The sequence below is a fragment of the Mustela lutreola genome, chromosome 4, assembly GCF_030435805.1.
Source record: "Mustela lutreola isolate mMusLut2 chromosome 4, mMusLut2.pri, whole genome shotgun sequence".
NCBI classification, from domain to species: domain Eukaryota; kingdom Metazoa; phylum Chordata; class Mammalia; order Carnivora; family Mustelidae; genus Mustela; species Mustela lutreola.
This window is the reverse complement of record NC_081293.1, coordinates 146,200,671-146,221,239: the sequence shown is the minus strand read 5'-3', so window position 1 is coordinate 146,221,239 and position 20,569 is coordinate 146,200,671. Positions and strand designations below refer to the sequence as shown.

The following is a 20,569-nucleotide window of genomic DNA, read 5'->3' as shown; positions in this document are numbered from 1 at the left end:
TTTTATATTCCATGTTAAATATCATATAGTCTACTGGCAAATGATGTAGAATTCATGAAATAATAAAGGCTGTGCTGCTAACCTTTACACATGAGCGCATTAAGCTCGTCTGTGTAAGTTACACTGTTTGAGAAAATCTGGAAATCAACATAAGTGTAAGTGCTATCGAATAAGTATCTTTAAATTCCGTATTTTGAATTTTTCTCGAGGAGATCTTTCACGTCCCCACAAATATCTTCGGATTTGGAAGGGTAGCTAAGAACAAGAGTGTATGAAGAATAAGTCAGTTACTGATGGATATCTCGTTTTCTGAAATTGTCAACAACCCATTAAGCACAAGTGTTTGCATGTGATTATTAAACTATGCAAAGTGACCTTCAACCCAACTCATCACTTTCTTATTTTGCCTCAGATTTGAAGACAGATTTTACTTGGGGAATGGCACGAGTTTTTGTTTTTGTTCTTTTTTTTTCTTTTAAATAAATGCAAAATTCTTCTTTTGGAAAATGAAACCTTTCCCTTAAGCTCCAAGGAAACTAGATTTTAAAACAATGATAAAATTCTGTCTCAAATCACAAATAGATTAGGTATGTACCAACTGTTCTCAAAAACAACATGCAGAGCATGGAGGGCTTTCAAATTGAGAGGTCTACTTAGAGAAGCACTCCGCCTCAAGCCAAAATACTCTATGCCATTTCACTTTTGTGCATTTTAGGGAAATTGCCAGAAGAACACAAACTAAATAACAAGAGAGAAATGTTTTCTAAATATTGGTTCATTATTCACACTAATTAAAAGTCTAACTGAAAAATCTTCCTTCTTACCAATATTGAAGAGATATGAAACTAATCTAGGGATGAAGTGAATTCTTAATAAAAACATGTTTGTCTGTATAACTTTAATGGTCGTCTAAAACAATGCCTGCAATTAAAATATCCTTTTTCTGGTTTCAAATCACACTAGTAATTCAATAACTTAGACGGGTGTTAACTTCTGGAAAGGCTACTGAAAATTTCCTCCTTTCAGTGTTTCCAGTGAGTTTGAGAAAGTTACCCACCTACTCTTTCATTCATTGGACAATTTTTTATTGAGCACTTACTATATGCCACACCCTGAGAAGTGCCATCAGGCAACATCTCAGAGGAAGAGGCAGAAAATAAGCAACTGAAGACTGGAACTTAATGTGTAGAGAGTGATGGGGAAAGGGGTGAGCATCTGTGTCTAATTTGTATGGGCAGGGAAGGACCCTCAGAAGAGGTGATGTTTGAGTGAAGAGAGACTCCAATACCAAGATGGGAGTTATGAGAAGATCTGGTGGTTGAACATTCCATACAGAACAGTGACTAACACAACTGCTGGGGCTGAAATGACATTCCCCACAGACTGGAGAGGAGGCCAGCAAAGCTGAAGGTCAGCAAGTAAGGGAAGGGAGTGGGAGATGAGGTCATCAATGGGGGCAAGAGCCAGATCGTGACAGCCTTGTAGGCCACAAAAAGATTGGATTTTATCCTTTGACAATAAGGAGCAACTGGGGAGTTTTAAACTAGCTCTTGACATGATTTGATTTGTATTTGTAAATGGTTACTCCAAGTGCTCTAGAAGATTAGATTGAGGTAGGCAAACGTAGAAACAGAAAGATCAGCTTTCAGAACATAAATCCCCAGCAAGAGAGTGCAACAAGACTTAACCAGAACACAAATGAGCTATTTGTCCTTCTTTTACAACACTCTGTAATCTTATGTCTTTTTATTACATAATAGCATTCCCCCCCTCCCCACCAATAATCCCCTTTCCAATCTTCAGGTGATAGTATGCTTTCTTTCAAAGATTTCTTTCTTTGCTTTTTCATGGTAATGTACAGAGCACAGTTAAGGAAAGTCACCATTGGTGATTTTGGACCAAGCCTCAGAATAGACAAGATCTCAAAGCCAATGATCTTCAAATCAATTGATTCATAAACATCTCCCTTTCTCTCCATTGATCGACCCTTGCTTTGATAATCTGGAAAGCAGCACAAGCTCTATTTAAAAATGGATGACCAAGAATAAACCCCAGAAAATAATGGCCACATAGAAATATGGGTCCCAGTGTAGCCAGATTTTCAAATTTTCAGACAATGCCAGAAATCCAGATTTGTATTTGAAATCTTTCTATTTTTAAAGATTAACCAATTAAAAAAAAAAAAAGACTGACCAATAATTGAAATGCTTGTTAAGATACTAGGCAAACCAATGAACAGCAGTTCAATGGAATGGCTCCAGTCCACAGAGTGTCCGCCTATGACCTCTGAAAATAATCCCTTATGGCCCTTCTTACTTCAACATTCTAGGGTTTAGATCATTTCGAGCTGATGTCTGCCTGTTCTTAAAATATGCCATCCTTCATACTTGTGAGTTGTTTTATGTTCTCTACATGGTAAAAAAATTTAACTACTTTGCCAGGGGTTGGAGGTAGGGGTTGGGATCGACTACAAAGGAACGACACAAGGCAAATTTGGAAAGGGAAGAAACTGTTCTATATCTTGACTGTGGTAATTATGTGACGATAGGCATTTGTGAAAACTCAGTGAATTGTACAGCAAGAGGAATGCATTTTGCTGTGTAAATTATACCTCGCTAAATAATTCAATAATTAACAGTAATACTGTTCCAAAGAGAAAACAAGGTCTGCTTCATGATGAATACAAAGGCTCAAGCTGGAACCAAATTTAGTGGTTTGGTTTACAACAAAGTAGGCTGATGCAAGATTGAGGCAAGTAGGAAATGTGTATCTTGGAAATATTTTAGCACTTCCAGAAAACCAACCATTTTCATTAACAGAATAAGGAAAATGAAGCTATTAGTGCTATAGAAGAATAGAAATGCTGCATTAAAATTTAGTAGTGCTTACCGTGTTCACGAAGCACTTTCAGTACATCTTTTCATGCACTCCTCTCTATAAACCTCTAAAACCTTCAGATTAGAGAATTACTGGATGAGGAGGTTCAATACTTTATCAAAAGTTGCAAAATTAGTAAATAATTCTGCAGGACATCATACACTTCTCTCGGCAAGGTCATCAAGCATTCTAGATGTTGCATTTCATATGAACTATTAATTATATAGAACGTTCTTTGACTAGAATGATCAGTTTGCAGGTCTATGGGTCGTTCAAGGGAAAGAACATGCCTTCCTATTTTCATTTTTAGCATGCAGCATAATGGTTGCTAGCAAATCTTTGTGGAACACCATGAACAACTCCATACCAGGAGATTATTTTTTAGAAGTGATTTTTTATTGCTGGTTGATACAACTAAGTTGATAGCAAGAGAGTAAGGGTGCATTTAAGATATGCGAGGTTAGCCCTGGATGCAATTCTGCCTGAAGGAATGGGAATACTCTAGGATCGTATGACATTTCAGGGTCGCACTAACCCCTGAGATTTCATATGTATTTAGAGAAAGGGCAGGAAGATACAAGGGACAAAAACTAAAATCAGGACTTTATAAGCAACCAAAATCTATAACAAAGAGACTGCCACACATTGCTGGTTTTTATGTCCACAAATCACTTAGCTTTATTAAAAATTCCTTAGTAAGACTTAATTATTTCATCCTGTCAAATGAAACGATTTGTCAAGGTTGAGAAACAACCGAATTATTTAGCTTCCCTCTCCCTTTGAACAGCCTGGAATCAACATCAGTCAAACTATTCACATGGCTTAATTCCCCAGATATTTTTCTTTCCCCTATTTTCTTACCTCATAGTCATGTCCAACTATTGTTTTTCTCATTCAGTAAAAGCGTCTCTGACTAGATTAACAGTGCAGAGTGAAAAGGAAAGGTCGAGGTCCTTCCCTTGGTCTTCGAGTTATGAAAGCAACACTGGGAACGCTTGTGAATGTTACCCATTAATCCACTGAAATGGTCATTTAGTTTCTTTTACAAACACGGGATTTCATCACATCTAATAATAAAGCAACAAGCCATTTTCTGTATATTATAAACCATGAACTTGTAATTATGTAGTGAAATGCTTCTCTATGAATTCTCTGTGATGATGTAAGCCGGGATGGCAGTAAGTGGTTTTTTTGAAGCTCAGCACATACCTACACAGATCTATTTACATTGGGCTAATCATGTCGAAATAACATCTATTTAAGGGCAAAGTCGAAATTTCTTCTATAAACCTCTATAGATAGATAAATAATCTAGGGGGCTTTTTACTGTTATAAAATTAAGACTGCCTTTCGGTGCCTGCTAAAGTTTTTGGACATACTATCCATCTAATGGGCAAAATGTAATCCTAAATTGTTGATTAAAGACTCTGCCTGGAAACCTACTGTCAAACGGAGAGAGAGAAATTAAACCTGACAACAGTAATGCCTACTTTCCTAAATGAAAGCCCAGTTCAAGTTTCTACTCATCCATTTTTCAAAACCTAAAACAAGGCATTTTCCAACCACCCATGGATGAGATGCCAAATTTGCATTTCAGTTGAACTTGATGAAGTCAGTAGACTTTCAGCGTCAGGCTCGCTCAGAGCTCTTATGAGAAGATTTTTCCCCAATCTAAAAAAATAATAATAATAATAAAAATAACAGTTTTGCAATGTCAGGGCCTGGCCATACTGCACCCACTTTTGGGAAGCTTTACGATCCAGTGGATATCTAAATGTACCCCCATGAGAGCCATGTAGAGAGGCTTCCGACTTACTAACCGGATGGAGGGCAATGTGAGAAAAGTTGAGCAGTGGGGTCAGGAAAAGGAGTTTCTTCATCTTGACAAATCCAAACCAATACCAAAAAATTAAGACATAAAATAAGATCATCCTCCTTTTTTGTTTGTTTGTTTGCCTTGCCTTTAATTGTAAGCTTTCTACTTTGGGCAAAAATAAAATTAGGAAAATGTTGTCTTAGGGTGCTTGGTTGGCTCAGTTGGTAGAGCATACCCATGATTCTTGATCATGTGACTCTTGGTCTTGGGGTTGTGAGTTCGAGCCCCACATTTGGTATGGAGCTTACTTAAAGTAAAAATGTATTTAAAAAAAAAAAAAAAAAGGAAGAAAAAGGAAAATCTCGTCTCTTGCTCCATGATAAAAACAACACTAAAATCCTAAGTTTAGATTCAGGATAGACGTTTGGGTCATTCAACCTATGTCAGAATTCGTGCTCTGTCAACTGCTAGTCCTGTCATGTTGGTCCACCTACTCAAACCCTGGAAATTAAACTTAGTGGGGCGCTGGGATGGTTCAGTTGGTTAAGGGTCTGCCTTAGACTTGGGTCATGATCCTGGGACTCTGGGATCGAACCCCAGGGTTGGGGGTTCCCTGCTCAGTGGGGAGACTGCTTCTCCATCTCCCTCCACTGCTTCCCCTGCTTGTACTCTCTTGCTTCCTCTGTCAAATAAATAACATCTTTAAAAATAAATACAACTCATTAAATTCTGTGATACTAAAAAAGAGTGAGTTGTTAAGTTTGAGAAGATGACATATATAACAATGCTGGCTTGGTGTCCCAGTTTACAGTGGCTCCTCCTTGTAACAGGGAGCTGGTATTATGGAAAAGATACCCAAAGTACCTTTGGAGAAGGTGTGGGAGGACACATAGCTCTTAAAAGAAGGGGAGGGAAAGATACCCTTGGAGTAACAGGCACAGCAAAGAGCAGAAACTGGTACATGGTTCTCCTCTAATCACACTTAAAATGTGAATCTTCTCACAAGGAAGCCATGGTTAGAAGTACCTGGGTTAAAATAAAGCTAATACATAACAAATAACATGGAGGACATAGGGAGATGGAGAGGAGAGGGGCGTTGAGGGAAATTGGAAGGGGAGATGAACCATAAGAGACTATGGACTCTGAAAAACAACCTAAGGGTTTTGAAGGGGCAGGGGGTGGGAGGTTGGGGGAACCAGGTGGTGGGTATTAGGGAGGGCACGTATTGCATGGAGCACTGGGTGTGGTGCATAAACAATGAATTCTGTTACGCTAAAAAGAAATTAAAAAAAAATAAAGCTAACACAAAGCATTTCCTTTGATGTTTGATAATAGGAAGTGTGACTTAAAACATGTAAACTTTCTGGAATGCTACATCTTTATAGTTGTTGTTCTTCAAATATAACTCCTTGGAAAAATATGCACTTTGCTCAATAGTGCCCCAAATAGTTCTATTTTAGAAATGCCTTCTGGGATATTTTATAAGGAAAAAAATCACACACACGCATGCACGCTATGTTTGTGTTGACCACAGGCAGCAAAGAATATGGTCCCATGGGCTGCTGTGGATGGACGATCGGGGACAAGGAGTGGATATGAATCACGAGGGGTCCTGAAGAATATGTAACACTGATGTTAGAAAATTATCTCAAGAAAAAGAATAAAAGAGATACTACTCAAAGAATCCAATTCTCTTCCGAAAACTCCCCATTTGTTCTATTCCAGCGCTTGAGGAGAATTAGATTCATGCCTTCCTTGTCAGACACAGTATCGACCTGCTTCAATAAGGGCTACAAGGACATCTGCTTGGCCTCTCCTTTACTCCGCTCGTCTTAGATATATGTTTATTATGATAAAAGAGCACTCATGTCAAAATGCCTACGTATCACAGTAATACATATATAATAAATACTTCTATCTACAGTGAACCTTGACATAGAGAAGATATCTCGTGATTTATGTGGGTTTTTAAAAAAGGTGTTGGCTGATATCCAGTCCAAGGAATGCATAAGATATTTATCACAGAGCATATTACAAAGAGAGAAAGAGAGAAAGAAAGAAAAAGAGCAAGAAAGAAAGAAAGGTAAAAAAGAAAGAGAGGAGGAGGAAGAGAGGGAGGAAGAAAGGAGGATATAAAAAGGACTGGGTGGTTCAGTGGGTTAAAGCCTCTGCCTTCTGCTCAGGTCATGATCTCAGGGTCCTGGGATCGAGCCCCGCATCGGGCTCTCTGCTCCGTGGAGAGCCTGTTTCCTCCTCTCTCTCTCTGCCTACTTGGGATTTCTGTCCGTCAAATAAATAAATAAAATCTTTAAAAAAAAAAAAAAAAAGGACAAGAGAACTCAGAGAGGTAACTAAGTAAGTCTTGTCTTACTTCCTCGAAGAAACAATTTTCTTCCACATGTCCCCTATCCAAGTACTTAACATACTGTACTACTGTTTACTCTGTTTACTGAATATTTCATTCCTCTGCTCCCCACACTGTAAGCTCCAGGAGGACAATGAATGTTATTATTCTCTTGGTGCCTAAAGTTGCATCTGGCACAAAGCAAGAATTCAATGAGTTGCTAAATGGATAAAGTATAATAAATCAGTATTTCCTTCAAATAAGTACTGAATGAAGAAGTTTCTTGAAATTTCTGCTCATGTGGGTTTGATAGAATGAGTACCAAAAATATGGGTACTAGAAAAATTCTAATTAAAGTAGAAATTTAGTGTGCATCAATGCTATTCTATTAATACTATAACAGAAATGATTTAAAGAATGTTTTCATTGGGTAGGGGGCAGAAATCTATGCCAAATTATCTCATAACAAAAATGAATGAAGACACTGAAGAAAATTTCTGTATATCATTCCAATAGTGATACAGCTAGAGATTTGCCCTTCTATTAATTAGGTAGTGCTTGGAATACTTCAAATATCATAAAAACAGTCAAGTAACTTCAGAGTGTTTTGCTTTCTTTAATCACAGTCTTATTTTACCAGAAATTCTGTTGCAATATTTAAACTTAGAATGAGACCAGAAGAAAATTACCAATACCCTCTTACTTTTTTGTTTGCTATTTTGTATCTATGGGAAAGATTCGTCTTTAAAAAGCTTTTTAAGCTTCCAATAAAAAAATGAAAGATAACTGGGAAAAACAACAGTCTTCTTTTGATGCTAGTATAAAGAAACTCTTGGTTTTTTGAAAAAACTCAGAAGTCATCATTATAAGAATATACCATATGATAGTAACAGAAATTGTTAAATGCATTTCTCATTTTAAATATCTAAAAAAAAACCCCAAAAAACAAAAAACAAAGAAACATGCAAGCCATGACTTTCTTATGGCTCAACTTCTCAAAATACTTTCCTTGAAAACTGAGTATTCAAATTGATGGGCCAGAGAGACAAATCATTCTGATGGGTTTTCCACTCACCTTTCTAGCTTGTATAACAATGCAAATACTATGTAAATCCATTCCAGTCATATTTCGAAATATCATTTTGGCACTAAGCTATTAAATACTAAACTATTAAATACTTACATCCTAACTGCATGAGACAGATAACTATATTATGCCACACAAATTTCTGCTGTAAATGTCATTAAAGTAATAAGCAAGGGGTAGGTAAGTTATTTAGTATGATTAATAATATTTATGTTGTAGAGTTACAACAGGCAGGAATGACTGCTTTCATAAATGCACTCAAACAATAGCAAGATATTAGAAAGTTTTCAAAATTTAGTAAGTCAATTACTGTATATACTCTGCTCTGAAAAGTACAGCTTTGCTTTTAATTCTTCTAAGGATTATTAGCAATTCCATTATATCATTAAAAATTTCATAGCAGGAAGGACAATCATATTTCATAGGATACAGGTTTAGAGATAAATCTACTTAGTTTTTTCTTCATTGTCATTGCATTTTTTACTTCTCCATATCTTAAAAAAGAAGAACCATAAAAAAAGTTGAGAGAGCAAACAGAAAGGACATTTTCAAATACGTTATCTGCACACCTACGTCTTTATGTGAGCATGTATTTCCTGCTATAGTAAGTTGCTCAAGAGCAGGACCATGTTTTTATGATGCCAACTATTTGGCTCTAATTTGACGTGACTCAATACAGATTCATGTGTTGTACCAGGAAAAAAATGATAGAAATTAAAGTTTCTGTGGTTATTTCTCATCAATGGTCACTCAAAATGGTTAGAGTATACATAAATATATGATCATACAGAAACTCTTTGGTTTTGGCATCTAAGTTATGGCCCTCACATAATGTGAAATAAATGTTTTCATCACCTCATAGGGAAGGGAGAGCAGTAACAATTCATTTCTTGATAATTCTATTGTGAATACTTCAGAATAGGGACAGAAATTCAATATTTTCTTTAATAAGATTCTTCTCTGTTCCCTTAGACAATTGAGGGCAGGTGAAATATTTTCAAAATCTGGAGAATACCCAATGTGCATATGCAATTGGACCAAACATATGGAATACATACTTGGAGAACAGCCAACAAGAGACCTGCTTGAGTAATCTAAACACCCAAGCTGAGAGGGGTTAATATATAAAGATCAGCTTTGTACTTTGAAGTTTTCTGGACTTCATTTTGCCTAATTAAGACAAGATTTAATAATCAAACCACTGTACAAACATGTACCTGAAAGTATAGGTTTGTTTCTAATTTTGGGAAGAATTCTTAACAGATTCCAAGGAATCAGCTCCACATGGGAGAAGGTCTCTGATAAGATTTGCTTTTCTCATTGCTCAATGCAAATGCCTGCTTTTCATCTTGGTTTCTTCCATGTGACTGAGGTTAGCATCCGCCTGTCAAAATCTCAAGTGTGATACTAAAATATAAAGATTCTGTTATCAGCATACCACAGAGTCTGAAATAATGTATTCCAAAATATTCTTTAAAGTATTCCTAGGAATCTAAGGAACTTAATTCCAGATCAAAATATTATGAGGCAATGGGGTGGGTGGGTGGCTCATTCAGTTCAGCATCAGACTCTCACTCTCAGCCCAGGTCATGATCTCAGGATTATGAGACTGAGTCCCCCACTGGGGTCTGCACTGGGCATGGAGCCTGCTTAATATTCTCTCTTTCTCCCTCTTCCTCTGCCCTTCCCCTGCTCATGCTCCCTTGCTCGCTTGCTCTCTCTCTCTTTAAAACAAAACAAACAAACAAAAACAAAACCCCCCAAACAAAACAAAACAAAACAGAATATTATGAGGCAAAAGGTAGGATTCCCAATTTTTCTTCCTTCATAAATTTTTCGCATCAGTCACCGGACAATTTACGTAGTAAATTTATGTAGTAAATATGTCGTAGTTTTAAGTAGTGCTGAGAGACCACAAAACAAACAAGCCAAACTCTACCACAATACAGCAAACATACACAGAGTCACATTCAAGTCAATGAGTACCAGGCCACTCTTACAAGAAGGAAATTGGTCTCCTCCAGGGAGACTGCCTTGGTACAAAATAATTTCATAAACTTAGAGAAATGTTGTAGCAATAACAGCATCAACCTGATGATATATAAAGAGCATGTGGTATTGTGGACTGCCATGTGCAGTGTAGTAAGAGACAGCACGAAAGACAGTGGCCATGGCCATCCATCGCCAGCGCCCATCTCCCTCCCCTGCAACCCCACATCATCTTTGAAGGCAGCAAAGGGCTGGGCTGTTTAGTTGTATGGTCTTCAGCCCGAGCTCCCTTCCTGGCTCTGCCTGTGAAAACAGAAAACCTCTTGCCCTGCCTGCAGTAAAGTGAGCGCCTGATGAAGAACCCCTTTCTCCTACTGCTATTAGAAGGGTGATTAGACCTTTACCCATGAGGCACTGCTTTGTTTCTGTCACGATGCAATAAAGCTCTTCAACAGTAAGCCAATTTTTAGCTACCTTTAGTAAACAGAATGGCGTTTCTTAATAATCATACCTCTACAGATACTTGTAGATGATACAGTAACAAAGGATAGGATATGAACCATGCTGTTCATAGAATCATGCTATATGGGACGATGATAATGACAATAACATGCCCAGGAATGAGAAGACTCGGCTTTGTAAACCTGTCATAGAGGAGGGTAGTGTCAAAACTGAGTAGACAAGTTTGCTTATGAATTCACAGAAGATGTTTTACGGGCCTGGCCTGCCAGACGTTGTTATATTGTAATCACTGTTTCTTTGTGGTTGCCTCAATAGGAGAGCGCCCAAGGATGTGGTGAGATACGGACATCAGCTTCCCACTTGGCCACAATAAGGCTGCCAGAAAATTACCACACATTTCTGAGAAGTTGCTTCAAATGCAGTTTGGAATAAAATGGGGCATGCTAAAAAATAGATAGAACATGGATACATACAAGTTGCTGAGAAATATTTGTGGGCTCACCTTGTATCTGCCTGCACCTGTGGGAACTTTTTGAGTTGTCAATCCACCACCTTCAACTCTGCCCCAAGCCTATTCTATGAAACCAAAAAAATGGGGCTCTGCACTCATGTGCCTGTATGTGCTTCTGAATTCAAACAGGTCCTCAATCATAGAAGCCCTCACCAATCAGTTATCTCAGTGTTGCTACAAACATGCTGTGAATGTAATGAGGGTAAAAATACTGATATTGTGATGCTGTCCCCAGGGCTAGGATGGCAATCTCCTGTCAACGATGATGCAGAGATACCGACATTTTCCTTTTGTGTGCCTGGACCCAAGAAGGGAACCCCACTTTCCCCACTGGTGGTTGTGACCTCCTGACTTTGACTTGGGGGCTTACTTTGTTCATGTGGATCTGCTGCTGGTATTGCTTCTGCTTCTCCAAGAACTGCTGGTGTTGCTGCTGAATGACCAGTTGAGCCAACGTGCTCTGAGGCAGAGGTGCAGACTGGGTTCGATTCAGGGGCCTGTGACGGGGTAATTTGTGGGTACCTCTAATGCCAGGGGAAATTCTCTCCTTTGCTGCCAACGGAGACTGAGGATGTAAGGGAACTCCACCTGAAAAAAAAAATATATATATATATATACATGTACACATATGCACAATTTTGCTTAGGAATAGACAAACACACACACACACACACACACACACACACACACACAAAACCCACAGAAAAATAGATATAGGAGATAAATGTGATGAAAACTAGTGATTCTACCAGGCACACATCAGAAGAAAGCTAGGCTGTAGGGGATGGAGGGAGAAGTGCCAGAACATGAGACAGGTAAGCACCTGACTGGTGACTCACCAGTCATTGGCCTCAGTATGTATGAAGGTTAAATAAGGTGCAGTGTTTCCCCCCACCACATGTCTAGAGGAATAAACAGGAAAAGTAGCCTTTCCCACAAGACCAAGTCTCAGGGACATCCTTGTGTGACGCTTTCAATCTTTAGGAGAGTCTTGAGCTAAAAAAAGACCTTACACCAGATCACGGATAAATCAAGCCCTAAAATGATCCGCGAATGGTGTCATGATTATTTACCAGCCACGAGAAGCTTCTGCTGTCGCATTTGTTCTTTCAATAAGAGATGCTGCAGGAGTGCTTGGTGGCTGCTATTAGGCTTTCCCTCTAAAGCAACGTGGGGATGGCTTGAAGTCGCTGGGATGCTGCCAGCGTACTGCCCAGGCAGAGGGACGCCTTGTCGGAGCGTCTGGGTCTCACACTTCTGTTTTTCTTTGAGTGAATTCGAAGCCTGTGTCAAGAAGTAACAGAGATGGTAATCCTCTTTCACCCACTAGGTCTGTACAGCATTAGCGTAGTTTCTTATTCTGAAATTCTCCCTCCCTCCACCCAAAAGAAAACCCCATCTGACTGATAGCTAAGTAAGGAAAATGTATGACGGCATGTCTTTTTTTTCTTCTTCTGATTTTTTTTTTTAATTGAAGTGTAGTTGACATACAATATTACCCACGTTTCAGGTGTACAACATAGTGATTCAACATCTGTATATACCAGATGTGCTCACCCTGATGAGGGCTGTCACCATCTGTCGCCAGACGAACTGATTACAATCTCACTGACTATATTCCCCTATGCTGTATTTTTCATCCCTGTGACTTACTTATGTTACAGCTGGAAGTTTGTACCTCTTAATTGCCTCTACCTCTTTTGTCCAACAGTGTGTCTTTTCAAACCAACCAAATTATTGGGTGAGAAATAAAAACAGAGTTGAACTATTGGAAATAAGTTAGTATTGAGTGCCGTTGTACTGAACATAAAGATTTCTTTTCCACATTGAAAATGATGCTAATTTTAGGCTTAATAACTGGGAAGTTTATTTAAAAAATGTTTTAGCATACTGTTGAAGTAAAAAGGTATACTGGCAATGTAAAATGGATTCAAATTGCTAAACTAATGACTCTATCATAGCAGTGAAGAAGCTGGAGATAAAACTGTCTGTAGCTCTGGAGTTTCAAGCAAAAGGAGCAATTCCTCTAATAAACTCACAGAGCTATAGGATTCCAATATTTAATTTTTAAAATAAAATTCTTCAGCCAACCCAATGAAAGGTTATATAAAATATGCAGGACTTTGACTTAAACATGTATTTTGTATTAATTCACAACAGATCCCCAAATCTCTAAATATTGAAAATGACACTTCAGATACTTTTATTTAATAACATAAACTACAAGTGAAATTAGATCAAATAAAAATGCTATTAAGAACTTGAAATGTATGATAACACAGTAATAAGGTAATAATAATTATATCATCAATAGTAATAATGAATTATCCTATTCAAAGAATTTAATGAATGGAGGTAATTTTGGTATCACAAAAGCAGAAGTCTAATACCTCAAAATTATGTGGCGTGTTTCTTTTCAAAACTCATGTTTCATCTTTCAAAATTACTGTGCACCAGGGAAGCAAAGCAATTTTCAGTGATGGAGAAATTGAAGGACAAAGAGGTAAATGGTTTGTCTTAGTCACATGGCAAGTCAATGCAATGTTTAATCTAGAAGTGATTCCTTCTCCTGGCTTCTTTTCCTAAAAAATTTCCCACTATTCAGTGGGGAAATGGAATATTAGAGATCCCTTTGCCAAAGCAATGCTAAGCTTGAAAAATTAATTGTGATGGCCTCATCCACACCAAAATGGAAGCAAAGAAAAATGAAACTTCAGTCCAAACCACATTGGTTTATTCATCCAACGGTACCAAACTGTATTACCATTGAAACCTTAAATGGTCTGGCATTAGTACTTGGTCCTTTGGGAAAAAATTCTCTCTGACCACATTAAAAGTGTTGTATGTTTGTGTTAGCTGGTAGGAATGACTTAGAACATGCAAAAAAGGGTGGACATAAAATGTTTATTCATGTGTCATAAGAAGCTTTTGTGTCATTATTTGCTTATCATCAGAAGAAGAGGAAATAGAAGAATAGAAGAAAAACTAATTTTTAGTAAGTGGAAATGTGAAAACATCATCCATGAATATTTATGTTCAGCTTCATCCCTAATTCCTTTTTTTCTTTTCATGAGAACCAACCGCTTACAAATGCTTCATGTGAAATTTCAAGGGGGTAACTGAAATCAGTTTATTTAAGCCTTTCGTCTTCAATTCTGGATATAAAACAACATCCAAATCCTGCTTTTTCCTCACTGGTGTAAGATTACTATATCATGTAAGATAACATTCCACTCTATAAAAAATACCAAATATAACCAGATATCTTTTAGACTGATTACATAATATAGAATGAACTCAATTACAAAATTTATAATTTTAAAATGTCAGTACAGGTGTGCTTGTGCATAAATTAGCCCACCATATAGAGGGCTTAAATTCTGAAAACAAATGAGGCACAAAATGGTCAACTCTTAAAAAATTTCCTGGTGTGGGCATATTGTAAAAGACATGAATTTGACTGCTAAAGTCTGACAAAATTGGTGCCAAGGGTTGAAATAAATTTCTCTTTAAACCCAATGTATCACATGACTTCCATATAAGTACAAGTTAATTTACTCACAGTTCACAGATGAATTTTTCCAGGGAAAGAGTACAAATCTTTTACAATGGCTAAAATTTATATTATTTAGGGGAATATGTGTAAAATAACTATTGCTATCTTCTGCTAGTAGGACAATTACCTCCCAGAGATCCTATTTCAGATGTCAAGACTTTTAAAGTAATTGATTCACTCTGAATCTCCTGGGAAGAATTTAATGTTGCTCTTAGAGAGGTTTTCCAGATATGTATTCCTGAGTACCTCAGAGTCCATAACTTAAATTCCGAAAATAAAGTCATTCACAAAATAAATTCTATAAACATATGCTGCTTTGCTTTGGAAGCTATGACTCTCAATACTGGCCTGGGTTGAGTCTTAGGACTGCTACTCAATGGCTCTGTGACCTTGGGCTTTTAAGTATTCCAAGTCTCAGCTACTTCTTCAGTAAAAATGTGGCCTGTAATCTCTGTTTCATGGGATAGCTGTGCAGAGGTACTAAGGTAATAGATTTGGAGGTGCTTTCTTTTCTAAAACCTATAAAACATTAGTTATTATTTTTATATAGTAGATACTGTGGAACCAGTGTAATTCTTTAATTTGAAATCAAACTGAACATCTCTGCACAACTCAGAGTGAAGTGTGTGAATTCTAGGAGAAGCGAACTCTACCAAGTTTCCCTGAAGTCTGAATATATGAGAAATGCAAGAAGAGTTTCCCTCCGACTGTATCCCTCAGGTCACTGTGTAATGACTCACGTTGAGCTGTGTTGGCACTGCCGGAAGTCCCAAGGTAATGTTGGGCAAAGAGGGAGAGGTATAAAGACTTAGCAGGTTCATGGAATCTTCATGAATTAGAATGCGTTGCTGGGACACCATTTGCTGTTGGAAAAAAATGAAAAGACAGTCTCAAAACATTATTATATCATAAAAGTTACTCTAAAATGTTCACATTTCAGAAAACAGATTTTATATTATCATAATTTGTCAAAATAGTGAAGTATTTTAATTGCTTATTTTATGATTTCTGTATCTGAAAGTTACATGTAAAATTATAATAAAATTGTGCTCATTAGACACAATCACAGAATCTGAAAGAAAGGGCTTCAATGTTTGGTGTGCAAAATTCTTTTTAAAATTCTACCTTTATCAACCATAGTCCATGTATCTACCATCAGCTGGTAAAGTACAACAATTAAAGTGACTAATTCCTACAGGTGTATTTTTGTATTACTGAGTGATGAGTATGTATCTATTACTGCTAGAATCATTATCTTTATATAGATTAAACATCACTTTACTGATGGGAACACTCACACAAGAAAATCTTAGATTAGATATCACCATATAGGACTTCTATAATTAATAGCATGGTTTTTTAAATATAAAATCTATGAATAGACAACTCCGTGTGTGCATGTTTAGATCATTCATATTCAGAAGCTAAGCTAAATGCTAAAATGTTATGAGTTCCCTGTGCCACAACAGGCTTCATTTACCCTGAAAATACCTTGAATGTTTTGGCATCACAGTCCTTTTTACAACAAATACCTTAATCCAATACTAAGAGTCATGTTTTCCCACATGTGGCCTAATATGGTTGCTTGAATTACATTTTCTGTTTAACTCTTGCTTCCCTCCCAGAACTCTTATACAATAAGAGGTACAAAGGTCTTATTAGACTAAGGAACTCTGGCCCGATATGGTCCCCAAGGGAACAACATCCCTGAAAAAGAATACTCCATGTAACAGTATGACACAGTGACTGCTTTCTTCCCAAACAAAAAGCATATGGGACTCCAATAATAGACCACCTCCAAGAGGGATATTGCACACACGGGCTTTGACTAAAGTAAATATAATAACTTGTCAAGCATGTTTGGGGGAGCTGTAGATTTTCCCCTGGACAAACCTGGGATATCAATTAACTGGGGAAAGTATCATGTGCTAATACAATGCAACCTCAGAATGTCACTGAAGAATGATGCGCCACCAAAACACAGGATGTTATTCCAAAACATCACCTCAATCATACGTTTGTTTGGAGATGAGTCGTAGCCTTAACATAATAAGAGCAGAAGGTTAAAGGAGATTTTTTTCCTCATTGCAACTTGGAATTCCAAGCTAACTCAGATTTTGTTTTTTCTCAAAAGAAAGTCAGATATTTGTGTATGAATACCCAGAGGCATAATAAAACCTTTAACATTACACTGACTTTAGATGCAACCCTTTACAAAATTAAGGTTGTCTAAAACGCCACTGAATGACGATTGCTGGAGACGATCTTTCATCATTACAGTAAGATTGCATGACTTTAGGAGCTCTGAGTAGCAATCGCCTATTTGCTCTAATTAAAAAGGCAAGCTTTTATTTTGCTTACACTCATATGCTTTTAACATTAATTTCTGGTTTGGAATATACGCTTGAACAAAAAGAATGTTTGAGGAAGTAAAAAATATTTTAACTAGCTTATTAGCAGCAAATAGTAATTTACAATAAAATGGTACTTCATTCACTTATCTGTTTTCAGAGAAGAGAAATACATGTGGAAAAACAAGCACTTCAAGTCATGTATAATATTCATTCCAGGTTGTATCTGCTTATCACAGCACTGAGACTGGACATGCACTGTGGGAAGGGCACCAAAGCCACACCACGAGCCTCACGAAAGAGGCCCTCCTCGTTTCCCAGAATGAACTTCTGCAGTATCTTCCCACTGCATCCCAGGAAGCAAACCTACACTAAAGTAAGAAAAATATTTCTTCTTGGATGTAATGACGGCAGCAGCAGACTAGCTGCTCACGTGGGCTTTGACCAAAGTGAAGACATTTGGGAATATTCTTACTATAGGATTAAACTGCTAAAGTTTCATATGGCAGTAGAGTGGCTCCACTCCCTCTAACAGCGTACTGATTTTCAGCCCCTACTGTGTGCCAACCCCTCTGCCAGGGACTTTTTGGACATTAACCCATTCTTCATAGGCATTCTGTGGCTCTCATTATGCTTCAGTTATGAAGAAACTGAGTGATTTCCTTAATTCCAGTTCCCATTGGGATCCACAATACAACTTTTAAACTGACCAAGATTTGTTGTCAGGTACTGGTGTAGAAGCTACACAGCCCTCTCTGCCACCATTACCAAAGGATACGGGAACCATAAAAAAAAAAAAAAAAAAAAAAGTATGGGTGCGGGGAAAGCTTTAGAGGGAGGAGAGGAAGCAAAATCATATCCTGAGGCTAATGGAAAAGAATAAATGTGTGCAACTGGGAACCAGCTGACCTGGGCATGAGAAGGAAGCGAAAGCCCTAGTTACTTTATAGACATGAGAGTCTTCAAGTCATGGAGACAATTCCTGAGGAAACAAGGGAAGTCTTGTGTCCCCCAGGTTCACTTGGTACATAGCTGGTTCTTCCCACAGAGACTGACTGGTATAGTATTGTTCCCATAGAACTTCAGGGACTTGGACATTACTTAGTTTACTTCCTTCAATTACAGACAAGGTAACAGGCACAGCTTTTTCATAGGACGACTAGAATCACAAATGACTTCACAGACCTGAAAAAATGTTTTCCTCAAATTATCTTCTTTACATACAACTTTCCTCAATACAGCTTTTCGATCAGCATAGTCTATCTATTCCAGGTTAGTGTTTTCCTAGAGCCAGAAGCTGGAGTTGTATTTTATCTACACTGCTAAAAGAGTGTGGACACACTTGAAAGCTAGGTGGTGAGAGATACCAATTCACTGAGAAAATGAAGGATCCTGACCAGTATTCTTACAAGACTGGAAGGTTACCCCACCTTAGTATTGTGGTGAGATCACAAGCATTTTCAGGCAAAGCCAGGATTTTTTTCAGGAAGCAGTTTTGAAACGGATCCAGCCCTTAAATCAAAGCTGTGCTAAAATGCCAACGTTTTACATCTTAGAACACAGGGAGGATGGTTTTAATCTAAAAATTTTTCAGAATCAGAAGCTATTGCTGTAGTGAGATAAAATGGAAATATTAAAGATATAAATGACTATCTTTTAACATTCATGAAACAATTAACCAATAACAATTCAGCTGGATTAGCAGCGTGGCATTGGATGGTAGATGTACAAAGATGTCCTACATGACAAAGTTCATGTGCTAGTTAGGTGCACAGAAGAGTAGAAAACAAATTCCTATGACCTGTGAGAATTACTGTAATTAGAATAGAGTTCAATAACTTCAATGGCACCGAGCAGGGTGTCAGTTTTATATCAGGCTTTGATACACCAGAAGGAACACAATGTGGAAAACAGGGATAGGACGGAGTGAGGTGTTGGGTCAGGGGAGACCTACTCACATCTCATTAATGACCTTCAAACTGTTTTCTCACCATCAGAGCAACTGGAAGCCCATCTTATGGATAATATTTACAATTCAGATAAATAAAATATACTGAACAATTATATGTTTCTCAATAGAGCTATTCATTTTGCCATTGAAATCAGGAAGCTATTCATTTCAATGAAAAGACTCAATCTCTTACAAAAAGAATACTGGAAAAAATTAGAAAAACACAAAATCTCAATGTCACTGGGATTTAGAGAGGTAAAAACCTCTCATATCACTGGTGGGACTGCAGACTGGTACAGCAATTCTGGCAAATAATTCAGGACAATAAAATAGTTACGCTATATACCGTGACCCCAGAATTCTTCTGCAGGGAATTATATCCTCCAGAAATTCTCTCCTTAAGCTCTCATTCATCATCATTTAGGGTGATGTTCCAGAGTATGTACTGAAGCAGTTTTTAGTGATGGTGAGAGCTGGAGGCCACTGGGGCATCCAACCGGAGAATGGATAGGTACAGTGGAGCACTGGCCACCATGGATTGTTACCATGATTAAAATCAAAGTATTAGGTATGTGCATCCAAAATGACATGACTAGGTCCAAAAACATATGCTTAGTGATAAAAATAAGAAACGGAATAAGACTGGTAACACTGTGCCATTTATACTCACTAAAATTCTTGGATACAAAGCAGAAAATGCCTACGATGTAGAGAGCATACAAACAAAAATACTGAAGAGAATGACTGCCTATGCGGACAAGGAGAACGGAAATGGGGACAGGAGGTACAGAGGAAGGAAGGGAGGGAGGGGAAAAGAATACTCTTCTCACTCTGAAGACAAGTCAACAGATGCCTTCGGTAGAACACTAGTTATGTAAATAATCACCTACTTTTTAAGAAGCTCATATAAAAAGTGGATATAGAATTTTAAATTGACTACATGTTCAAAATTAACCTACAATATGCACAACCATCAGAAAAAGAGTGTCAGTTACCTACAGAGTTCTGGTGAGGGGCAGTCGGGACTGGTGAAAGGAAGTGTGGTCTCAGTGCCCTGCACCCAGCTCTACCGCTCACTGGCTTGTGACTGGCCAGCTGCCCACCTTCCCTGGACGTCAGCTCCTTGGGCCTGAGACAGAAGCACGTCTGACTTGCATGATCAGGCAACACCTGTGTGTATTAGGCTGGTATGCAGGAGGACAGGCTTGTAAACCCCAATGTGCTGCAGGTTTAAAAGGCCCCAGACCCCCAAATTAGACTTAAAAAAAAAGAGAGAGAGCCACATTAAAAATTAAAAACAACAACAAAACTAAGAAAGAATTCCAAGCCAAAAAAAAAAAAAAAAGAAATCTTAATCATTTAATACTTCTTACAGTTTTCACTGTAATTTTTTTAAGTAGTATTCATTTTCTCTTATCCTTTCAGACAGCCGATAGAAAATGAACAGCTCCACATGATGCAGAATTTTTTTAGAAACTTAAATCTCTAAGTTTTTATTTTTGCTGAACATCCAAGGATGTACTACTATGAAATGATCTGGTGACAAGAAATTATCCTCTGACAGGGCTCCCTCTCCATTTAAAAGGCACTGCTGAAGGTCTCATTAAAGGTCTTGCTTTACAATA

General features: G+C 37.7%; 1 protein-coding gene across 16 annotated transcripts in view; it reads right to left on the bottom strand.

The window, feature by feature from the left end:
• The window catches only part of HDAC9 (histone deacetylase 9), a 940,182-nt gene that overhangs the window by 378,586 nt on the left and 541,027 nt on the right, over positions 1-20,569 (bottom strand). For all 16 annotated transcript variants that reach the window (XR_009352864.1, XM_059171303.1, XM_059171302.1 and 13 more), the window contains 3 exons: positions 15,383-15,505; positions 12,160-12,370; positions 11,457-11,674 (listed from right to left, as the gene is read on the bottom strand). Coding sequence is in view for 15 of the 16 variants with exons in the window: in XM_059171303.1 (XP_059027286.1) it covers positions 11,457-11,674; positions 12,160-12,370; positions 15,383-15,505 (552 nt within the window). In the remaining variant the exon portion in view is untranslated. The remainder of the gene's footprint in view (positions 1-11,456; positions 11,675-12,159; positions 12,371-15,382; positions 15,506-20,569) is intronic.